Source organism: Balaenoptera ricei, chromosome 3, assembly GCF_028023285.1.
Source record: "Balaenoptera ricei isolate mBalRic1 chromosome 3, mBalRic1.hap2, whole genome shotgun sequence".
In the NCBI taxonomy this organism is placed as follows: Eukaryota; Metazoa; Chordata; class Mammalia; order Artiodactyla; family Balaenopteridae; genus Balaenoptera; species Balaenoptera ricei.
Window position 1 is genome coordinate 49823737 of NC_082641.1, and position 18118 is coordinate 49841854.

Below are 18118 nucleotides of genomic sequence, written 5' to 3' on the forward strand. Positions count from 1 at the left end.
CCAAAAGAGAGTAGTTAAAATTACAGTTGATTATTGAACAACGTGGGGGTTAGGGACGCCAACCCTCTGCACAGTTGAAACTCCACATATAACTTTACAGTTGACCCTCTCTGTATCTGCGATTCCACATTTATGGATTCAACCAACCACAGGTTGTGTAGTACTGTAATATGTGTAGCACTGTAATACGAATTTATTGAAAAAAATCTGCACATGTTCAAATCCGTGTTGTTCAAGGGTCAACTGTGTATTCTTTGGGAGATTAGTTAAAATTATGTTATCAGGAATGCTGATAATCTCACATTTATATAACTATTAATGTGAAAAAATTTTTTATCATTATATCCTGTTATTTATAATAGAATTATCATATCTTTCTTAATATTGCTATTAATTTAAGGCATGTTTCATATAATGATAAGCAAGGCTTGACTTCTCAGTAATGTACTTAGCCTATTTTCCTTGCTTTTTATAAAACCATCTATAGCAAATGAGAAAGATTGCCATTCGAATCATACTTTGTTGAAAAATATGGAAAGTAGATATATGTAGTTGAAACATGTATAACATGTTTAACATGTATAAACAAAATGTTTCTGGTGTGTAACTTAGCTTTCGGGAACATAGGAGTTCAGATGACATGGAAACCTCAAACTTTTGTGATTACAAACCCAAAATAACAAACCATTTTATGTGTGTAGGCAATTTTTAAAAAGTTAATGTAGGGATTATAGCACATGACTATAAATATTGTGCTTACATACATAATATGCGACAAAGTTTATAACTATTTGTGAAATATTTAGGTTATATTCAAATGTTCCCTGTCTTCTTTGGAGTATATAATTTGGTTAGGGGGAGGGTGTGTCTAACAATAGCACCATGAAAACACTAGTAATGTGTAAAGACAACGATATATGTTTTGAACAAAGCACACAAAACAGTAGAATTCCAGATTGTGCTTTAATAGAGTGTCAGAGAAAGAAAAGGCATAGTGTGTTAACTGGAAGCGATGAGAGTCAGGAAGTTGTTAGAAATAAAGTTTAGAAATTATCTAGTGTAGTTTCATTATTTAAAAGATAGGTTACAGAAGCTCAGAAAAGTGCAGTGACACAGCAAATTAGTGGAAGAGTCAGGACTAGAACCAAGGTCTTTTGACTCAATATGCCACACTCAGCCATGAGGGAAGTTTTGGTTTGTAAAAGGAAAATGTTGGATGTAAGCACAACAGACTGACTGGGAGACCATTATCTGGTCTCCCAGATATGGGAGGTGCATATATCTGTTTGAATTAGTGTTTTTCTTCAGATAAATACCCCAAAGTGGAATTGCTGATTTATGTAGTAGTCCTGTTTTTGATTTTTGGAGGAGCCTCCATACTATTTTCCACAGTGGCTGCAGCAATTTACATTTCTACCAATAATGCACAAGGGTTCCCTTTTCTCCACAATCCTTGCCAACATTTGTTATCTCTTGTCTTTTTGAGGCTAGCCATTCTAACAGGTGTGAGGTGATATCTCATTGTGTTTTTGATTTTCATCTCCCTAATGATTGGTGATGTTGAGATCTTTCATATGTCTTATTTGGAAAAATGTCTGTGCAGATTCTCTGCCTGTTTTTTAATCAGATTGTTTGATTTTTTGGGTATTGAATTGAATTATTTTTATATATTTTGGATATTAACCCCTTATCAAATACATGATTTACAAATATTTTCTCTCATCCAGTAAGTTGCCTTTTCATTTTTTTGATGATTTCCTTTTGGTTTGATGTAGTCCCACTTGTTTGTTTTTGTTGCCTTTGCTTTTGGAGCAGATCCAAAAAATCATCACCAAGATCAATGTCAAGGAGCTAACCACTTATGTTTTCTCCTAGGAGTTTTATTGTTTCAGGTCTTATGTTCAAGTCTTTGATTCATTTTGAGTTAATTTTTGTGTATGGTGTGTGGTCTAGTTTCATCTTTTTGCATGAGTTTCTTTATATGTTTGTATTTTAGTTAGTAGAGTTCTTATTTTATTAAACCAGGAAAATATATTAATGACACCTGTAATTTGCCTTCTGCTTGTCTTTGGTTAGAGTGGCTTCCCTTTTTTTCCTTAAATTATACATTGTTTTCAGGCACAAAGGGAGGTGAGATTGACAACCTATTGCCAAAATTTGGGAAGTAATAAGGAAGAAAGGATTTAGCCAGCATTTCAGGAAGCTTAGAGCCACTAAAATTTATTTGAAAAAGACTCATAAATTGTGTTTTTTATAGTTAGAGAGTATAAAACATACCAGCCATCAAGGATATAGCTTTTTTTTTTAAACAAAAATAAAATTTAGGCTTTTATAAGCATTTTTCTCCCTTCACTTGATACATTAACCCACCAGATAGCTCTTCAGAATGGAATAGAGGATATCAGAAGCAGCCTTGGTTCCTTGACTCTAAATTATCCCCTGTATATTATCCTAACTTATGTTGGTCTCAGTGACCTCCTTGGCGTCTCTCTCCCATTTTACCCTTCTGATCCATTCTGCTCCATTTCTTAAAATTAAAAGCCCAGTTTCTTATAAAGTTGATGGGGCGGTATTCTTTGCTGATCCTCAGTTTACATTATTAGCCTTGTCTCTTCCTCCCTAGATTCTTCCTTCTTCCCCAAATGTGCCATTTCCTTTTATACACATGGCTTGACTCAACATTTCTTCTTGGCATGTCACACCCTTAGCTTTGCCCTTCTTTGCAAATACCTACCTCTAAGATTCCTTTCCATATTCTCAGGAAGAATTCATTGCATCCTTCTCTGTTCCTTTGTGGCACTTTGTCTATACTGCTAATATACAACCTTTAGTTAGTTGCTTGTTTTCAGTCTAGTGGTCATAGAAGGATTTGAGGCAGTGAATAAGAAAAGCTCATGCTCATTATGACTGAAAACTATTAACACAGGATTGAAGGAATTTAAACAAGGTTGAATGGCGAAACATGTGGCATCTAGATGTAAAACAGCCCTGATCTTGCTAACTACCAGGGCAAAGAGAAACATTAGGAATTACCTAGTTCCTGTTTTCATGTAGAGGGAAGTAGGTGTATCAAGAGAGGGAGACTGTTTCTTGGCCTGAGCCCAGAAATGAATTTTTGATAAGATATTTATATAAAGGACTAAAAGGATTTTTCAGCTGCAAGTAAGAGAAACCCTGAGTCAGCTGTCTTTAACAATAAAAAATTTGTTATCCCTTACAACAAAACAACTGCAGGTAAGAGGCTCTAGGATTAGCTACTTGTGACCTCACAATATCTTTAAAGACCAGGTTCTTTCTACTCCATCCCCTCAACGCATTAACTTCATATGCAGGCTACTTTCTCTAATCGTCAGAAAGTACTTCTAGGCATTACAGTTCATGACAGTGCCAGTGCCAGCAAGTAATCTTCTTTTTCCTTATGTCTTTTTAACATCATAGGACACTTTTCTAGAAGTCATTTCATCAGACTTCCCTTCATGTCTAATTGGCTAGAATTTCTTAAACATGCTCCTGTTGAAAGCAGTCATTAACTAAGGGAATACGATTGCCATGATTGTTTACTGAGCCACTGGCACCTGGGGCTCAGATCAGCTTTTTCTGAAGCATATGGTGACATGCAAGAGGAGGATAACCGACAAGTTCAGGGCTCTGTTAGGAAGGAGGGCGATTATGTAGGCACCCTAAGTGTCCACTGCAGAGACCAATGGAATAATGTCAGTTCTAGTTTTATTAAAACCTTAAGAAGTGGGTTTGTATAGATTAAATGAAAGGTGTACCTTTAAACCAGAAATAATTTAAGAGATTTCATGTTGCATGCTAACACTGTTGGTTGTGTTTGGCTGGTTGGAGTTTATTGTTGGGAAAGATTCCGAGTTAGCAGACTAGAGCGCCTGGATGTATTCAGTGGACGAGAGTAGGATGTGAGGGTGGCTGCCTATGCTCACATGTTAATTGTCCCTATTTTAAACTGTTGTTATTATTATTTTATTACTATTACTACATTCACAGCGCACACATTTTAGCTTACTAGAATTCTGTTAATTCTCACCATGCTTTTTATGTAAAACATGATTCCCTATCTTTAATCTTTGTCAACAAAATGAGATTTGACATCTATTTATGTATGTATGTATGTATGTATGTATGTATGTATGTATGTATGTATTTATTTATTTATTTATGGCTTTTGTTGGGTCTTAGTTGCGGCACGCGAGCGCTTCATTGCGGCACGTGGGCTCCTCTCTCGTTGTGGTGCCTGGGCTCCAGAGCACGCAGCTCAGTAGTTGTGGTGCACGGGCACTAGGGCTTAGTTGCCCCGTGGCAGGTTGGATCTTAGTTCCCCGACCAGGGATCGAACCCGTGTCCCCTGCCTTGGAAGGCAGCTTCTTAACCATTGGACCACCAGGGAAGTCCCCAAGATTTGACTTTTAATTGGAGATTCTCTTGCAGGAGAGAATTTCAGCTTTGGGCTTTTCAATTCAATTTTTTTTTTTTCCCACTTTCTACCTTTCAGAGACCCAAATGAATGCAATTTGCAGAATTGCAAAGTAAAAATATCCTGCTCTCTGGGGAAAAAGTGTGTATATTTATATCCAGAATATACTTTCTTATTAGTGTGATAAATCTTTTAACTTAGGGAAGGGAGAACAGAGAGTTTTTTTACTATACAAGTAAGTTGACAGATTTTGGAATGTAGTGAAGGGATTTGATGCAGTACAAAGCATACTTCCATGGAGATCCAGATCTATTGCAGTTAAAATTCAAGTCTGCAGCAGACTTAAAATAGCTTAAGTGAAGGAACTCCATCTTATTACTCAGTTCTAAAATACAAACTGGGATCTAGACTTTTTCTAAACGTTTTAGTTTATTAAATACCTTTTGGGTTGAGATAATAATGTCATAATTTTCCAACTTTGTGCCAGAGTTCCTTGGCCAACTAGTTGTGCTATATCATTTTATAGTTGACCTTGAACAACTCGGGGATTGGGGCACCCACCCTCTTTGAATTTGAAAACCCAAGTATACCTTATAGTTGGTCATCATACCCACAGTTCCTCTGGTTCCACGTCCTTGGATTCAACCAACGAGGGATCGTGTAGTACTGTAGTATTTACTATTGAAAAAAATCTGCATATAACTGGACCCCTGCAGTTCAAACCCATGTTGTTGAAGAGTCAACTGTATATCATGGTGGACGAAAGCATTGCAGTTCCAAGAGGTTAAAGCCATGAAGTGAGTTAGAGATTGAGCTCTTGCTGTTTTTCAGGGCTTCTGATTTCCAGTTTAAGGTTCTTACTGTTTGATCCCACCAGGTGTACTGACTCATCAGAGACAGTTGTTCCAGAAATTATTTTTTTAATGGTGGGGGATTAAGGATAAAAGGACATTCATGTCCCCTGCAAGAGTGAGCCTGATCAGGTTTCTGGTGTCAGCGCTTGTCTTAAACCCTGAATCAAAAGTTATTTACACGGCTGAGTCAGGAAGTGTCCTTCTCCTGTACTTGCCACAAAACATAAGAGAAGCGAAGCTTTCTTTGCCACAGTTTATTGGTTAAGAACCTATGACTCTGATAAATTACTGAATTCTATCCTAAATTAGGAACAGTGACATTTGTTCTATTAGCTTGATTCACTAGACAATATTCATATCTTGTCTCCCTGGAACCAATGTTGACTGAATAGGAAGCTATATTTCTATTATTTCTGCTAATGGTGAAGAGCAGTAGTGCAGATAATCAAAATAAAATGATTTATAACTGTCCTGCTGGTACAAGTGCTATCAGGGACAGGTTCCTCATAGCATAGTAATGTAATTTGGAGCACGAAGTAGATTGTTACATAATTAATAGTGTTTTAATGATGTTACTATTTAAATTTCTGTTACTGTTATGAAACATAAATAATTAGACATATGAAGAGTAGTGGTAAAAGAAGTATTAATTTTAAGTGTTTGTAAGTATTATTTTTTAGAAAGGTATAAAAGGTATACCTTGCTTTGTCAAGTGATTTATGGTTCAAAAGTTGCCTATAAATAAATTTCTTACAATTTATTACCTAAATACTGAAGCAAAATGCTCTAAGTTTTCTTTGGTGTGACCCTTTTAAAAGTGAGATATCTTTTCATAATTAAACTTTTTAATTATACATCTAATTTATCTAGCTATTCCTCACATATTGGTACATAGAAGCATTATTGTTCTCAGTATTTTGAGGTTTGTTTTTAGTATATTATAGACTTTTTAATTTATTTAAAACATTTTTTTAAAAACTGCAGCTGTATGTTAATGTCTCATCTTGAAGAACCAAAAGTAACAGAAGATGAAGAGCCACCCACAGAACAGGATAAGAGGAAAAAGATGGTAAGTTACAAAAGTAGCTTCTAAAATCTGGGAAAACCATATATCGTCATTATATTCTGGAGGTTTCAAAATATGTGGTGGTCCATTCTTCCTTCCTTCCTTCCTTCCTTCCTTCCTTCCTTCCTTCCATCCATCCATCCATCCATCCATCCATTCGCCTGACCCTGTTGCAGAATTAATGTAAGATAACTGAGTTATGAAATTTGGGGTATAATACTAAAACAGATAAATTGCATTCATAGTACAGGAAGTTGAGTTTAACTTTTGATCTGAAATAACTGTTTCTTGTCTTAGCAGAGGGTTTACTCCTTTACTTACAGGAACCATGTGACCCTCAAACCTTATTTAAATTGTAATGCTAATTCTTCTGTTTTGAGATTTATTGAAATTTCTTTATTCCCTATTTCATGGATCTTATAATGATTTTGAAATCATTACAAGCCTTTATAAGAATGCCTTTAAATTAACTGCTAAATTGTTTTGAAAACCATAACTCTCTCTACAGGAGTCTGATAAGAAAAAGGAACAAAAAATAGGAAACATCTAAAATATCTTACCTCTAAAATTAATTATAATCATGAATTTTTAAATACTTTGACACGTGAATATAAAATAGTTACTTAAATAAACTTTTTCTCCTTTTTCTCTTGGAATCTGCTCTAGTCTCCTGACCTCACCATTTATTAACTCCATTGTACTTTCTGTCCTCATTCGCAATTGAGAACAACAGCACTCTCTACCTCAAAAATAGAATAAATAAATTAATATATAAAATGGTCATGAGATAGATAATGCTGAACACCTAATAATTACTTTGTAGGTGTTGGCTATCATTAGTCTACTCATGATATTCACTCCTTGAATTATCCCACATTGATCCTCAAGGGCTTCATCCTAGGTGTATCGCTAAGCACGGCTCTGACAGACAGCCTTCTTTTAAACTGTGTTTGAGTTTAATCCATTTTACTTTGTTTTTATGCTAGATGTCATTTCCCTAGCACTAGTGTAGAGGAAAGGACAATATCCAAGAGTTCATAAAACCTGAATTCTAGTCCTGTTTGTGTTGTTAATGATGACCTTGAGGAAGTCACCTTGTCTCTTGAGAATCATTTCCTCATCTGAGAAATGAGGGGGAAATTGGATTAGCAAATTCCAAGGACTATGAGCTAAAAAACTATTTGATTTTTTTTTTTAAAGCTCTTAATACCATTCCTTTCTTTCCCCACTATCTAGTGTCCTAGTGAAGTTTTCAATTGTGAATATACCTCTGGAAATATTTCTCCCATGAAATGAGACTGCTAAGCAGTATCCTAAATACATGGAAAATGTATTTTCTTCACTTAGAATAATGATAACCTTTTGGTAGAACGTAACAATTTGTCTTTCCCCCTCTTTCACCTCTACTTTTTTAAGCCTTGAATATATCATTGGTGTTATAGAAAAATACGATAACATTTTTCTTAATAATGTTCTGAACTTATAAATGAATAATAGGTATTCTGCTTCCTTTCACATCAGCTTTTTGTACACTTTAGTAACACGGTTAGTCTGGTAGATCTGCCCTTTGCAAATTGATCTACCCAGGTCTGTTCTTCATTACGTATAGAATCCTTAGTAACATCATAGAGTAGTAATTTTAATTCTAACTTTATTTTGAAGGTAAGCGCAGTACTATCTCAGAGAGCAGTGTAAGAACATAGTTTTCGAAATAACCCTTAAAGTTCTTTGATTCAGTTTTGTGATCCTAAATTTTATTTGAGAACTCATTATTTTATCATTATTGTTCTATTTTAGGTAGTATTGATTTATAGAACAACTTTTATTTTTTAAAGTGGCTGATTTTATTTGAAATTAGTCGTCACAGTAGCTATTTGATGTAGATTTATATTGTCATCTCTATTAAGATTTCCAGTGCCTTAGCCATAAGGCTTTTAGTCTTATGCTGATAAATACCACAGTGTTTATGATTAATGCTGAGATTATGTATCTTAGCCTTGAATAAATATAATTATGAATACAGTGCTAATTTTTCAGTAACTTTTCAAAAACAAACAAAATTAGTTTCACTGTATCTTTGGGGTTACAAGAATAAATTATGTATTTTCTTTCTGTAATTATATCATCATTCTTGTACTGTGATGTCTTTAACATTAGAAATTTTTTGAGAATTATCTAAATGTGTCTTGGTTGTAGTTTCAAACGGAAGTGTTTGCTGGTAGGTGATTATGAATTATTATTCAAAAGAAAAACCAATCTAACATCAAAGAGTTTTTTCATTTTAAAATGAAATTTTTTATTTACTTGGAAGAAAAAGTGTAGCTGCTTGATTCCAAGATTACATAGTTGAAAGTCTGATTTACTGACTGTCATTGTTGTCTTAAAGTAGTCCCAAAACGTGGCGTCTTCATTTCAGTAGCTGCTTTGGTAGAGCGAAGGAGCAGTGATTATAATTCAGAAAGGTGGTGATTAGTATTATATCAAATGTGCCAAATGATTTTCCATACGTTTATGAGAATTCTCTATATTTCATCTTAAATAAGGATGAAATTTCTGTTCAGGAAAGCTATTAAGCTGTCCAGACTTTTGATTGTGTGCTTTTTTATCCAGCTCTTCTCTGTTCTATCTATTTGGGGGGAACTAATTCTGAGAAGATTGAACGTAGCTTAAGCGTTTCACTTCATTTCTAAGTTTCCTCTCTGTCCAGTATACTCCAGTAGTAGAATGGTAATTCCATGACCTCTTCTATAAAGAATCTAGCTAATACCTTAACATTTTAAGTTCCTTATAATTTCTTTTTTTGTGAAATGTGACATACTAGGCATTTATACATTGACACTTCTCAAATTTAAGTTTTTGAGCATATTAATGCTTTCTGGCAATGCTTTGGTACCTGCTAAGAAAGCATTATTAATGAAACATTTGATATAATAAGTAAAGCTGTGTTGATCATGCTTTCCTGTTAAAGTTTAAGCCCTAGAAATATTTTGATAATCTGTTTCTGTAAATAATAATCTAGTTTTATACATGCTTAATAGATGCTTTAATTGATAATGGGGTATAAATAAGTTGAACATTATTAAAACTACACTAGCTTCTCACTCACTTGTGCTAGTAGAAGCAGTAGCACAAATAAAGGTCTATCTAAACATCATTCATATGGTCTTCTGCTTTTGCTGTAGCACAGCTAAGCAAATTGATGATATGTTAGGTTGGGTTGCATTTTATTTGATAAATTCATGACCAGATCCTAAATCTTGTGGCAAATATAATAAATCCTGAGCATGCCTTGCATTTTGCCTTCGAGTGAGTATTGTCTCCTGTGCTGCTATTGCCAAATACAGCGCTGGGTCAGGGAGGGCCAAGTGCTGCATTGTGGGAGTGGAACTTGTCTGAAAATCATAGCCTACAGGTACCTGATATTTCTCTTTCTGAGAGCAGATAGACGGCCTCTTCCTCCACTTCTGCCTCTGTTTCCCTCCCTCTTCTCCCTCTCCCTTCAGCTTCCTTCCTTCTCATCAACTCTCCCTGAAAACTTATTTGCCTAACTATGAAATACAGTAGTTTTCCTCAGACTTTTACTTACATTTGGAATATAGAATACATTGTTGGAGGGAAAGTTACCTTATTATCAGTTGCAAATATTCCACAATGTCGTTTTGTAAATTTTTAGTTCAAATATAATGTCAGCAGGGTGCACTATAGTGGTGGTTTGGGGTGGGACATTGTAAACTCTCCCTGAACAGGTTTTTTTTTAATTTTCGGTTGTTACATAATATTTATTTATTTATTTAAAAAATATCTTTATTGGAGTATAATTGCTTTACAATGGTGTGTTAGTTTCTGCTGTATAACAAAGTGAATTAGCTATACGTATACATATATCCCCATATCCCCTCCCTCTTGTGTCTCCCTCCCACCCTCCCCATTCCACCCCTCTAGGTGGTCACAAAGCACCAAGCTGATCTCCCTGTGCTATGCGGCTGCTTCCCACTAGCTATCTATTTTACATTTGGTAGTATATATAAGTCCATGCCACTCTCTCACTTCGTCCCAGATTACCCTTCCCCCTCCCCGTGTCCTCAAGTCCACTCTCTATGTCTGCGTCTTTATTCCTGTCCTGACCCTAGGCCTGAACAGTTTTGATCACTGAGAACCAGTAAGATTATTCTTTTGCCTGTTCCCATTTACCTCTAAAAAACTCAGCAGAACTAGTAGAAAGACAAAATTGTATTTGATTGTCACTAATAAGGTACTGTCTTCTTCTTAATTCAATATCAGTTTAATTCAATTTTGAAATGCATGTTAAAAAGACATTTTTATTTTACAAATAATATGAGATTAATCCATTATCTTATTATTGGTGGTTTCTGAACTGCCTTTTGAGAATCCTTACCCTATAACATTGAGTAATCAAGGTAAATTATACAACTGTTGAAAATACTCTTTAGTATTCAACTTGCATGAAATGTCACGCTGGTTATGAATTTAGAGCTTTCTGCTTTTCCTCAACTTGCCCAATTCTGTTACATTTTTCAACTCTATTTCTCATGCTAAATCTTGAACTTATCCTAATTTGGAACTGATCTCATCCAAAATCCTGAACTCTGACATTTCTCTCTCATCACAACCTCTTCTTCTTCCTTACTAACTATTCCTTTTCTCCTGGTAAATCTGTTTTGTACCTTTATCTGGAGCCCCATAATTCGTCCTTGTTTTCATAATCACTTTCCCAGCTTTTAACCTAGATTTCCTTGTTTTTCTGCTGTTTTTAACTTTGGGCAAACCATATCCTTTGCCTCCCTGCTTTAGACCTACTACATTTCTGGGCCTGGGAATCAAGCATACATATTTCTTTAAAGGGGCACATATTATTTGGATGTACAACCAGGGTTGAGAACCACTGCAATAAGAATTTAACTCCTTGTTAATCTTTACAGACCTCTGTAGTATGATTCCAGCCAAGCTTTTGAGCCTTGTCTTCCTTTTTCCCCACACTGTCTCCTAAACCAAATAACTTATCTCCGTTCATATCTATGTTTTTTTGTCTCTGTTATGGAGTTCATACTAGTCCTTCCATCTGGAGTAGCCCCTTTATCCTCCTTCTCTCCACTCAGCTTACTCTTTTGCCATTGTTCTCATGAGGTACTCTCTCTTCTCACTGATCACCTTTCCTACCCATACCCAGTTACAGAAATAATCTTGCCTTCTGCTAGACTTATGTAGCAACTTTTCTGTATGTTTTGACTGCCTTTACCACCTGCATTTTAAAAAAGATATTGGAGATCAGAATACAAAAGATAATGATCCCTGAGAAACAAAAAACAGACACTGTGAGCCTGCTGTGATTGCCACATCTTACTGCCTTCAGTTTCCAGAGAGTGGCCTAGGGAGCCCAGTGGTCTCTCTGATTTGAGGAGAGGAAGCTGGAAATCTGAGGACACCAGGGTGGCTCAGACTACCAGGGAAGAGGAAGCTGCTCACATAGAATTTTGGGGCTCTTCAGTGGGTCCCCTCTCAGTCTTCACCTGAGTACTGATTAGCACATACAAGTGCAGAAGTTACCCAAGTCCAGAGAAAGAACCTCCAGAATGGATTGTTATGAGAACAATACTCAGAGCTGACACAGAGCAGGGAGTAGTCCCTCATGTCAGAGTGGAAATCTCAGAATTCGCAGAGTATTAGGTAGAGGACTCAGAATTGTATTACCTCAGTAGTGGAGCAAAATTAGCCCTAGATTAGGTATTGCTCTGATCCTGCCAAACAAAGCTTAAAAGCAAAATCCGACCTACCTAAGGAGACAAAGGACCTGTACTCCGAAAACTATAAGACCCTGGTGAAAGAAATAAAAAATGACACAAACAAATGGAAAGATTTACTGTGTTCTTGGATTGGAAGAATCAATATTGTCAAAATGACTATACTACCCAAGACAATCTGCAGATTCAGTGCAATTTCTATCAAATTACCAATTGCATTTTTCATAGAGTAGAACAAAATTTTAAATTTGTATGGAAACACAAAAGACCCTTAATAGCTAAAGCAATCTTGAGAAAGAAAAACACAGCTGAGGGAATCAGGCTCCCTGACCTCAGACTATACTACAAAGCTACAGTAATCAAAACAGTATGTCATTGCCACAAAAACAGAAATATAGATCAGTGGAACAGGATAGAAAGCCCAGAGATAAACCCACGCACCTATGGCCAGTTAATCTGTGACAAAGGAGGCAAGAATATACAGTGGAGAAAGACAGTCTCTTCAATAAGTGGTGCTGGGAAAACTGGACAGCTACATGTAAAAGAATGAAATTGGGGCTTCCTTCGTGGCACAGTGGTTAAGAATCCACCTGCCAATGCAGGGGACACAGGTTCGAGCCCTGGTCTGGGAAGATCCCACATGCTGCGGAGCACCTAAGTCCGTGCGCCACAACTACTGAGCCTGTGCTCTAGAGCCTACTAGCCACAACTACTGAGCCCATGTGCCACAACTACTGAAGCCCATGTGCCTAGAGCCCATGCTCCGCAACAAGAGAAGCCACCGCACTGCAACGAAGAGTAGCCCCCACTCACCACAACTAGAGAAAGCCTGTATGCAGCACCGAAGACCCAGTGCAGCCAAAAATCAATAAATAAAATTAATAAATTAAAAAAAAAGAAAGAATGAAATTAGAACATTCTCCAACACCACACACAAAAATAAACTCAAAATGGATCAAAGACCTAAATGTAAGACTGGATACTATAAAACTCCCAGAGGAAAACTCTTTGACATAAAACACAGCAATATCTTTTTGGATCCACCACCTAGCGTAATGGAAAAAGACACATTATGTAGAGAGGGAAAGAGATAAGGACAGTGGCAAACTTGTCATTGGAAACAGTGCAGGCAAGCCAGTAGCAGAGCAGCATTTTTAAAGTATTGAAAGAAAAAAATCGTTTCTCTTATTTTCACATTACTAAAATAATCTTTTGATACAACTTTTTACTACTGAAAATAAAAATTGTTTTATTTAATCCCTGCTTAATTTGTAAAGTTTTCAAATTTTATTTTGATAACAATGGAAGATGTCCCATTTTCTGGTTTTTCTTTATTCAACGAGAATATGAAATATTTACAGGCGGTTTACATAACCTATAACAGTATCATAGATGGCCCCTGAAAATCTATTATACTAATTGTCAGATTTTTCTCATTTATCATACTACTGGATATTTTTTATGCTACTGCTTGAATGAAACTATACAAGTATAGGCTTGAATGCTTTTTAATCATTAACATAGAAGTACTCACATTTGTTACTTTATGGCCTGCCATCTGATTCTTTTTTTTCCCTTCAGAATTGCTGAGATGTTTTCATTTTTTTCTTCAGTCTTTGGTACATAGTGATCTATAAAGTCTGTAGATAGATAATAGGAAAAAGCCATTCAGAAGCTGGTTTGTTAACAAGAAAATCAGATCTAAATTGTTCATTATGAATGTTTTTATTGATATCTAATTTTAAAAAACATTATAAATAGGTAAAATTTGTCTTTGTTCCTCTGCCTCCTAGAAAGCTTTAAAACTCAATTCTTAAACTTTAATATTAAAGAACAGTTTGAAAAATAGTGACTATAAATGATTGCTTCTGATTTTGCAAGTAAAGCAGTTGTACTGGTTAAATTTTTATATTGCTTGCTTGCTGTCACTTATTTTTGGTTGTCACTTAACATATTTTCACCAGTCTGATTCTCTTAAGGCCCAATTTATTAAAGTTGTGTGTAAATCCTCCCAGTCCACCATTCTCTTAAAAGTAGTTCTCTGTTGACTCTTAGTCAGGTACCAAATAATTCTACCTGCTGCAGTTACACAACTGCTTCTCTTGACCTCCACCCAGTGGCAATAGAGTAGCATCTTCAAAATGAACTATTTTTCTTTTGTATTCATTCCATATGCATTTTTGAATGCTCACCATGTACAAAGCATTGATCTTTATAATCAGTATTTTCTCTGCTAGCATGTTTATGTACCCACAGAACCTATTTTCTTGTGTATGTTGGTAAATACATACATATTTTTTAAAAATATTCAATGCCATTAGCTTATTACAAAGCCAGTTTCTTAAAATGGGAGGATCTACTTGTTTTTATCTATGCTTTGCTTAGATTTGACCTATAAGTTTGACTGACTGCTATACTGCTGTTAATATATCCTTATCTTCATTTCTAGGTGATGCTAAAAATGTAAAAAAGGTTATCCTAGGTATATTTTTAATATACCTAAGGCCAGCTATATAAAAAATACTAAATATTTCAAAGTTGGGTTGAACAAAACTTTCTGTACCAAGTGAGACTTCAAAATCAATGTTTAACTTACCCCATATCTTGAAATATGCTATTGCAGTGGTTAATTCAGCTCTTACAAACTGTGGAATTGCAAGTAACATTAAACCATCCAAGAGGATAGGAAATAATGACTTGAATAATCCAACTGAGATGTAATAAAGACACAAATTGATAACCAGGCATCCTCCTGAGACAGCAGTTTTTCCCTGTGACGGAGCTAAAATGTTAATCAAAAAATAGTCTGAGATCAAGAAGTTAAGATCTTTGACAGTAGGCTACATCATAGTAATCAAAAGACACTAGAAAAGAAAATTCTATTGAAAATGCTCTTGGAACTAAATAAAGTGATGGCTTCTAAGTTTTTGCTTTTAGTTGAGATCTCAGATTAATTCCCTGCTGACATCAGTATTGTTCTTGAGTATTAAAAAAATAGGCAGCCTCATTATTCATTATTTACTTGAATTGTTACTGAAAACCTTAATCAGGAAGAGTTCAGTAATTTGCCACTGTTCACTTGGAAACTTTGGCAATGTGGTATTGACTCAATGTAAATAAAGTCTTCATATTTTTAGATGAAGAATATGACCTGATTTGGGAGAACTTAGGTAACATTCTAGTGAACTTTAGACTGTCTTCTTGATGGGTTTTCCTACTCTATTCCTGCTTTCCTCTTCTGCTTCTTTCTTTTTCTCAATAAATTATCAGTATGCTAATTGTGTTTTTATAAGGAGCCTATCTTTTGAGGAAAGAGAAATTTAAGAAACCTTTTCAAAGAATTGTTCTACGTAAGGAAGTTCCTATTTTGAAGACTTTTTTTTAATTATAAAAGTAACCTATACTTATTTTAAAAAATCACAAAATCATTGTATAATGTGGAATACCGTTTCCCCAACGCAACGTTTACTAACATTATATGTATCTTTCCAAACATTTAGTTTACATATATAAACATCTGTATGTAGTTCACAAATTAGAAACACTATACATTCTATTTTGCTGCTTGATTCCTCTTAAATGTAGTAAATGCATGAGCATATTTCCTGTACATAAATTTAGATTTGCATTATTTCTTCTAATAGCTGCACACGATGACATTCCATTGAATGGATCTCCATCCCATGCATCTCTTGTGCAGCAGTTCTCAAAGTGTAGCCCACAGATAACTAGGGGTTCCCCAGACCCTTTCAACAGTATTACTGTTTCATAATAATAATAATAATGATGATTTCATAATAATACTAAGACATTATTTCCCTTTTCATTGTGTGAACATTTGTACTGGTGGTGCTAAAACAATGTTGGGTACCCAGTGGTGGGTATAACTGCTGGCACTTCAGCATTAATAAGGTCAGTGACAGCAAACTATACTAGCAGTCATCATATTCTCCACTACCGTACACTTAGTTTTTTGTTTTTTAAAGCCAGTTTCATTTAAGAATGTCTTTGATGACATAGTACAAATTACTAATTTTCATATATCTCCACTCTTGAGTGCTCATCTTTTAAATATTTTCTGTGTCAAAATGGGAATATTCTCTGATAGTGGTTGGTCTTGAGGAAAAGTACTTTTGTGATTGAGTTGTGAGCTGAATTAAACCTTTTTCATGAACACTACTTGAATGTGGAAGTGGAAGAGCAGCTGAAAGGTAAACATGATCATTCAGACTTGAGCATTAGGCATGCATTTTCTCGAAAGTAAGCACGTCACTTCAAGGTAAACAACTAACAATTTAAGTTTATGTGCCCAGTGGTGGTACATGAGTTGTTCTGTACCCTGGACAATATGATAGTTAGAAAGCAGTAATTTGTTGTTTAATGTACTTTCTCTAATTATGAGTGAGGCTGAGCCTTTTTCAGATGCTTGTAGCTCATTTATATCCCTTTGTTTGATGAATGACTTGTTTATATTTTTCTATTAGAAATTTTATTTGTTTGTTTTTTTGCTTTTAAATAAGAGTTTTCTGACAGATTATGTTTCCCAAGAATGGTCATAATAATATCTCCTATTCCGTATGCTATTCTTAAAATGTGACTTTGACATTCTTCCCCATTAAGATGTTAGGCCTGTATTTCCTTTTGTTGAAAGTGGTCAGGCTTGACTGGTGCTTTATGACTTCTGAGTCTAGATAATTAGATATAGCTTCCACCTTGTTCTCTAGGGACACTTATTTTTGGAAGCCAGCTGCCATGCTGTAAGGAAACCCAAGCATCCACAAGGAGAACATAGGTCTTATTTTTCCCAGCAGAAGTCCCAGAAAACAACCAGCATTAACTGCTAGACACATGAGTGAGTGACTCTTCAGGTGGTTCCAACTCCAAGATGGCTTCACTGACTCCATTAACATTAAAAAATAGTTGTTATTTTATGCCACCTAGTTTGGACTAGTTTATTAGGCGACAGTCAGTAACCTGAACAAGCTGTTTATAGATTAAAGAAATCAGCCCTTAATTCTCATCTTTGTTTCTATCTATCTATCTATCTACCTATCTATTATCTATCTATATCTATCTAAAACTAGGAACAAAGTTAGGTTTATTAGCTTGCTACTACAAGGGAGAATGTACACATTGGAGAACCATAGGATGTGTCACAGTGAATGAATCAAGGAAGAGTTTTATAGGGTTTAGGGAGCTGGAGTTTAGTTACAGAATGGTCTTGTCAGGGATTGGTCAGAATTTGTAAGCTAGTCAATTTGCTGGGTCAGTCATTGGTCTTACCTTTAACACAAGTTCATGCAGTTACCATTGGATCAGTTGTCAGTTTTCTCGTCTTGGAATACGTGGATCTAAATGAGCTGTGGTAAAATAGTATGGGTTTAGATTGCTTGTTTTGCATGTCATGGTTTAGGATAGTTTTTCTGTTTTGTGAGTCCTGGTACAGTTTTGCAAATTGTCTCTGCTTCAGTTCTCAGATTTCCCCTCACAGCTATCAGTGAGGCTTGTTTTCTTTTCACTTCATTTGACCCTCTTTCTGAAAGATGAAGTGCTGTCTTCTGAGGACATGATCAATCCAGATCTGCACTGCTCTTTGAGAGATCATCACTGTATATTGAGTTTTCCATGGTAGTTGTTTTCACCTCTTTAATTTGACGGCATTTTTTTGGTTTTTGACTTTGTTTTCGAACTCTTATTTTGTTGTGTATGGTTTTATGGAGTGATTGGAATGGCTACCCCACTCTTAAGAAATCATTTCTTGTGTTTTTATGGGCTTATTTCATTTAAATCTTTAACTGGAAATTTTTTGATAAAGGAGTGAAGTAGAGCATCAGCTTTTTTTGTATATACATGTATATGTAAATAAATATATAAATACACACACGCACATACATACACATATGGCTTGTGTCACAAAATTAATCAGTAGCCTGTCTTGTCTTTACTGTTTTGAAATGCCATCTTTATCAATCAGATTCTCCGTTGCCAGATTTGCACGGATTTA

The 18118-nt window shown here is 35.3% G+C and overlaps 1 protein-coding gene across 10 annotated transcripts in view; it reads left to right on the forward strand.

The window, feature by feature from the left end:
• IPO11 (importin 11) overlaps positions 1-18118 on the forward strand; it is a 487981-nt gene that overhangs the window by 176361 nt on the left and 293502 nt on the right. For 9 of the 10 annotated variants that reach the window (XR_009502321.1, XR_009502322.1, XM_059916450.1 and 6 more), the window contains one exon: positions 6274-6358. The exons of the other annotated variant lie outside the window; for it this stretch is intronic. Coding sequence is in view for 7 of the 9 variants with exons in the window: in XM_059916450.1 (XP_059772433.1) it covers positions 6274-6358 (85 nt within the window). In the remaining 2 variants the exon portion in view is untranslated. The remainder of the gene's footprint in view (positions 1-6273; positions 6359-18118) is intronic. 10 annotated transcript variants of the gene reach the window in all.